Here is a 6567-nt window from a genome sequence, read left to right on the forward strand (position 1 = left end):
TGAAGGGTCTCAAGTTTGATTCCATCCAAGGGCACATGCCCAGGTTGCGGGTTCGTTCCATTGATGTTTCAATCTCTCTCTCCCTTCCTCTTCCTCTCTGAAATCAATATAATGTATATAAAAGAATACTATGAGCAACTCTACCCAACAAAATGGACAACCTAGATGAAATAGACATATTCTTAGAAAAATACAAGCTTCTAAAACTCAATCAGGAAGAATCATAAAACCTGAATAGGCCCATACCTACAGATGAAATTGAAAATATTCCAGCAAACAAAAACCTTGGTCTGAACAACTTAACAGGAGAGTGCTATCAATCATTCAAAGAAGAACTAAAACCTATCCTCCTCAGACTATTCCAAAAAATTCAAGAGGAAGACACACTTCCAAGTTCTTTCTATCCTCACAGCCTCGGCCGGCCCTAGCAGCCCCGGCTTCATCCAGAAGATCATTCAGCTGTTTGGTCAAATTAGCATATTAGCTCTTTATTATATAGGATGATATGCATAACCAACGGAAAAAAACTTCAACAAAATATTAGCAAACGAATCCAACACTACATTAGAAAGATTATACACCATGACCAAGTGGGATTTATTCCAGGGATGCAAGAATGGTACAATATCTTCAAATCAATAAATGTGATACATCACATAAACAAATTGAGAGACAAAAATCACATATTCATATCAATCGATGTTGAAAAAGCATTTGACAAAATCCAACACCCTTTCCTGATAAAAACTCTCAGCAAAGTGGAAATAGAGGGACCATACCTCAACATAATAAAAACCCTATATGACAAACCTACAGCCAACATCATATTCAATGGACAAAAACTAAAACTATATCCCCTAAGAACAGGAACAAGACAGGGATGCCCACTTCCACCACTGTTATTCAACATAGTACTGGAAATGCTAGCCATAGCGATCAGACAAGAAGAAGAAATGAAAGGCATCCAAATTGGAAAAGAAGAAGTAAAACTTTCATTATTCACAGATGACATGATATTGTACATAGAAAACCCTAAAGACTCCATCAAAAAAAACTACAAGAACTAATAGATGAATTTGGCAATGTAGCAGGATAAAAAATTAACACCCGGAAATCTGTGGCTTTTTTATACACTGGTAATGAACTCACAGAAAGAGAAACTAAAATATCAATACCACTTACACCCCTAAGATCAGGAATAAAACAGGGATGCCCATTTTCACCACTCCTATTCGACATAGTACTGGAGGTACTAGCAATAGCGATCAGACAAGAAGACATCCAAACTGCAAGAAGAAGAAATGAAAGGCATCCAAATTGGAAAAGAAGAAGTAAAACTTTCATTATTTGCAGATGACATGATATTGTACATAGAAAACCCTAAAGACTCCATCAAATAACTACTAGACTTAATAAATGAATTTGGCAATGTAGCAGGATACAAAATTAACACCCAGAAATCTATGACTTTTTTTTACATAATGAACTCACAGAAATAGAAACTGAAAAAACAATCTCATTTACCATTGCAGAAAAAAAAAATAAGATACCTAGGAATAAACTTAACCAAGGAGGTAAAAGACTTATACTTGGAAAACTACAGGACATTGAAAAAAGAGATAGAGGAAGACAAACAAATGGAAGAACATACCTTATTCATGGATTGATAGAATCAACATCATTAAAATGTCCATACTACCCAAAGCAATTTATAGATTCAATGCAATCCCCATTAAAACACCAACGGCATATTTCATGGATCTAGAACAAACTCTTCAAAAATTCATCTGGAATAAAAAGAAAAAAAGACCCTGAATAACCACAGCTATCCCGAGAAAGAAGAACAAAGTTGGATTACAATACCAGATATCAAGCTGTATTACAGAGCAACTGTTCTCAAAACTGCTTGGTACTGGCACAAGAACAGACATATAGACCAATGAAACAGAACAGAGAACCCAGAAATCAACCCAAGCCATTATGCTCAATTAATATTTGTCAAAGGAGGCAAGAGCATACAATGGAGTCTAGACAGTCTCTTCAATAAATGACTGATCAACAAAACAATAAGAAAGCCCATTGCCTGTGAGAACATTTTTGCCAATGCTATCTCATATAAGGGTATAATCTCCAAAATTTACAAGGAACTCATTGGACTTATCAAAAGGAATATAAACAATCCAATAAAAAAATGGGCAAAAGACCTAAATGGACACTTTTCAAAAGAGGACATACAGAAGGCTGAGAGACATATGAAAACATGTTCGTCACTAATCATCCAAAATATGCAAATCAAAACAACAATGAGGTACCATCTTACACCTGTCAGAATGGCTATCATCAACAAATCAACAAACGACAAGTGCTAGCGAGGATGTGGAAAAAAAGGAACCCTCTTGCACTGCTGGTGAGAATGCAGACTGGTACAACTTTATGGAAAACAGTATGGAGTTTCCTCAAAAAATTATAAATGAAACTGCCATTTGACCCAGTGATCCCACTTGTAGGAATATAGCCTATGAAACCAGAAACACCAATCAGTAAAAATATATACACCCATATGTTCATAGCAGCACAATTTACAATAGATAAGATCTGGAAACAGCCTAAGTGCCCATCAGTAGATGAGTAGATAAAAAACACTGTGGTACATTTACAGCATGGAATACTATGCAGCCATAAAAAAAGAAGGATCTTTTACCCCACGAGACAGTGTGGAGGAACCTGGAGAGTATTATACTAGGTGAAATAAGCCAGCCAGAGAAAGACAAGTATCAAATGATCTCACTCATTTGTGGAATCTAATGAACAAAATACTGATGAACAAAAAGATCCATAGACATAGAAGCATAGGGATTGATGACTCTCAGAGGGAAGGCGGGAATGGGGAATTGTGTGGGGGATAACGATTAACTGGGAAACTTATATGCATATATGCAAAGTCCATGGACACAGACAATAGTGTGGTGAAGAGCTGGGAGGGATAGTGTTGGGTAGAGGGAGTCAATGGGGAAAACAGAGGGGGACATCTGTAATAATTACAGCAATAAAGATAATTTTTTGAAAAATATATATATTATTTAATTTTTAAGGACACATATAAAAGATTTGAAGAAGGCATTTTTCAGAAGTACAGCATATCTTATTAATGAATCTTCATATCTGAAAAGTGAACAATAAATTTATAACAGCCTCCAGAATGAATACCCTATTTGTTCAAAATTACATGCAACTATGATTTTTTAAAATATATTTCTTTATTGATTTCAGAGAGGAAAGAAGAGGGAGAGATAGAAACGCCAATGATAAGAGAGAATCATGGATTGGCTGCCTCCTGCACGCCACCTCCTGGGGATCGAGCCCGCAACCCAGGCATGGGCCCTTGGCTGGAATCGACCTGGGATCCTTCAGTCCATAGGCTCTATCCACTGAGCCAAACCGGCTAGGGCTGATTTTTTATTCAGAAGATCTAAAACTACCTGCACTTGACTCTAACAAAGAGCCACAGCCTTGCTGCTCAGAGTGGTCCTCAGAGCAGGATCTTCAGCCGCAGCATCACACAGGACATTGATTCTCAGATTCTAACGCCCATCAGGACCTGATAAAAAAAAACAAAAACAAAACAAAACAACAACAACAACAAAAAAAAAAAAGAATGATTTAAAGCCTTTGTGATGTCTTTGTTCCTGAGACTATAGATGAAGGGGTTCAGCATGGGTATGACCACACAGTACATCACTGAGGCTGTTACACTTGAGTGTGCATTGTGGGTAGCAGCAGAGCTGAGATACACTCTTAGGCTTGTATTATAAAATAAGGAGACAACTGAGAGGTGAGATGCACAAGCAGTGGATGCTTTATACTTCCCCTGAGCTGATGACATTCCCCGTGTGCAGGACACTATTTCAGAGTATGAGTAAAGGATCCCAGCGAAAGGACCACCAACAAGCAGGGGAGCTGAAAAATAGATCACCATGTTATTTATAAAGATGTCAGGAAGGCAAGTTTGATCATCTGATTGAGTCCCCAGGAAAAGTGAGGGATTTCCAAGTCCATGCAGAAGCACAGCCATTAAGCATTGAAGCAAGGAATTCAGGATACTCATAATCCCAGTCATCACAACCAGCAGTCCACAGAGTCGAGGGCTCATGATGGCCCTGTGGTACAAAGGGTGGCAGATGGCCACAAACTGGTCATAGGTCATCACGGTTAAGAGGAAAACATCCAACCCAATAATAACTGTATATATAAATACATCTGGGTGATGCAGCATATATAGGTTTTAGTTTTTCTCTGTGTCTTGATGTTCACTAGCATTTTTGAGATGGTGGTAGAGGTGAAACAGATGTCTGCCAAGGACAGGGAGGAGAGGAAGAAGTACATGGGTGTGTGCAGGGTGCATATGGATCCACAGTGGCCCTCATCCCCAGCCAAGGTATGTGCCCAACTTGAGAGCTCTGACAGTGTGGATATTGTGAGGGACAGGGCCTGCTCAGAGCCAAGCACTTCCTTCTGTTGCCTCTCAAGCCCACATCCCAGTACTCGCCCACTCATTCTACTTTCTTCCTTTTAGTCTTGTTTGCAGAAGTACTGCACTCTGGAGACTCAGACCATGTGCTACTGATTTCTCTGTCCTGAACTCATGTGGCATGAGCATCCCAGAAGCATTATGTTGAAGAATCAAGAAGCACGGTGTGGGGAGGGGCACATTCATCCCTTGGGGATAGGTAAGGTTGTGTCCAGAAGCCCAGCAGCATCTCCAGGGCATCCAGCAGAGGGGAGCATCCTCCCAGGCCAGGCTAGGGAGTCTAGCCACTTTTACCCTTCTTTGGGGTGCTCTGGTGCCTGCCCAGGGCCATGGCTCCAGCTTGCCTGACTATCTTCTCCTAACCCTACCACATCTTTCCTCCTAGGAGCCCTGATTGTAGAATTTGGTTTTCTTACCTTCTACCTCCTAGCCAGGTCCACCACTCACCGAGACCTCCTCCATGGTGGCAACCAAGGACCTGACTACCAGGGAAGTCCCAAATAGACCTGACAGGGCCTGTGTGTGTCCAGAACCACAGGGTGGATGTCTTACCATCCCCAGCACCTCTCCTGTCCTCCTTCCCACCATCAGGGCATCTCTGGCTCCCTCCTGCCTCTTCATGTCCAAGGCAATAGAAGGATCTTCTAACTCATTGTCCTTAACTGAGCACTGACACCTGCTGTAGCTACTGGGGAGACAGAGTGACCACCACTTAGAAGCTTGTACTTATAGAGGCCTTTATAGGCCTTAATAAATGAGTCCACCCATCTCCCAAGTCCATGAAAGTGGAACCCATGTTCTCATTCCTGTTTTATAGGTGAATAAAATAGAGCACAGACAGGTGAGGTTGCTCACCCAGGGCTACACCTCCAGACAGTGGCAGAGTTAGGGCCTGACCCCTGACCACTCTGGTCTTCTGCTCTCATGAGAGTCATAGACAAGGTTCCAGATTTCCACTCTGTCCAGAGAAGAGAGACAAGAAATAGCAAATGAGCCCTAACCCATATAGCTCAGTGGATAGAGTGTCGGCCTGTGGACTCAAGGGTCCCAGGTTCAATTCCGGTCAAGGGCATGTACCTTGGTTGCGGGCACATCCCCAGTAGGGGGTATGCAGGAGGCAGCTGACCAATATTTCTAACTCTCTATCCCTTCCCTTCCTCTCTGTAAAAAAAATCAATAAAATATATTTTTTAAAAAAGAAATAGCAAATGAGCAAGAATATACTATTCAGTGAAAAGGGCAATGAAGATCTCAAAAGAGGGTGGCAGGTGGGAGATGGACTTGGGTCAAGGGTGAAGGATTCACTCAGACTCACATAACCTAGAAAAGCTGCTATCCTCCTGGTCACAATTTATTACAGGGAAAGGATACTGGTTAAAATCAGCAAAGGACAGGCATGGTTGGGACTCAGAGAACACCAGGCATGAGTTCCCAGATGTCCCCTCCCAGTGGAATGCAAGCTCTCAACTCTCCCAGCCATGATCTGGGACAACATGCAGTGAGTATTTCCAACCAGGGAAACTCACTCAGTCCTTACTGTCCAGGTTTTTTACTGGGAGTTCCTCATGTGGGCCTGACTGACCCCTCTGGGGCTGACCTCAGCCCCTTCAGAGGACAAGCTGATAGTGCATTGCTGACCTAAGGCCTCCACCATAAATCACATGGGCCTGACTCTCTGACATGGTCTAAGGTCTGAGGTATATAGACAATCTTATCAGGCAGGACACTCCAGGACCTTAAAGATGACCTCCCCAGAGAAAGGCAAGGCAAAAGCATCATGCAGACAGGCCTTCCTTTGGAAGGTGCACGATTGGAGCACCCCAAGACCACTGGGTTAACTCTTTACTGCGGACAACTAAATATCGAGTCAGGAATGCATATTTATTTTTTTAATATATTTTATTGATTTTTCACAGAGAGAGGAAGGGAGAGAGATAGAGAGTTAGAAACATCGATCAGCTGCCTCCTGCACATCTCCTACTGGGGTTGTGTCCGCAACCCAGGTACATGCCCTTGACTGGAATCGAACCTGGGACCTT

General features: G+C 41.8%; 1 protein-coding gene across 1 annotated transcript in view; it reads right to left on the bottom strand.

Moving 5' to 3' along the window:
* Window positions 1–6567, bottom strand: part of LOC107185140 (olfactory receptor 7A17-like) — a 57045-nt gene that overhangs the window by 31211 nt on the left and 19267 nt on the right. The window contains exon 2 of the mRNA XM_015572460.1: window positions 4081–4189. Coding sequence (XP_015427946.1) covers window positions 4081–4189 — 109 coding nt within the window. The remainder of the gene's footprint in view (window positions 1–4080; window positions 4190–6567) is intronic.

The sequence above is a fragment of the Myotis davidii genome, unplaced genomic scaffold (genome assembly GCF_000327345.1).
Source record: "Myotis davidii unplaced genomic scaffold, ASM32734v1 scaffold949, whole genome shotgun sequence".
NCBI classification, from domain to species: domain Eukaryota; kingdom Metazoa; phylum Chordata; class Mammalia; order Chiroptera; family Vespertilionidae; genus Myotis; species Myotis davidii.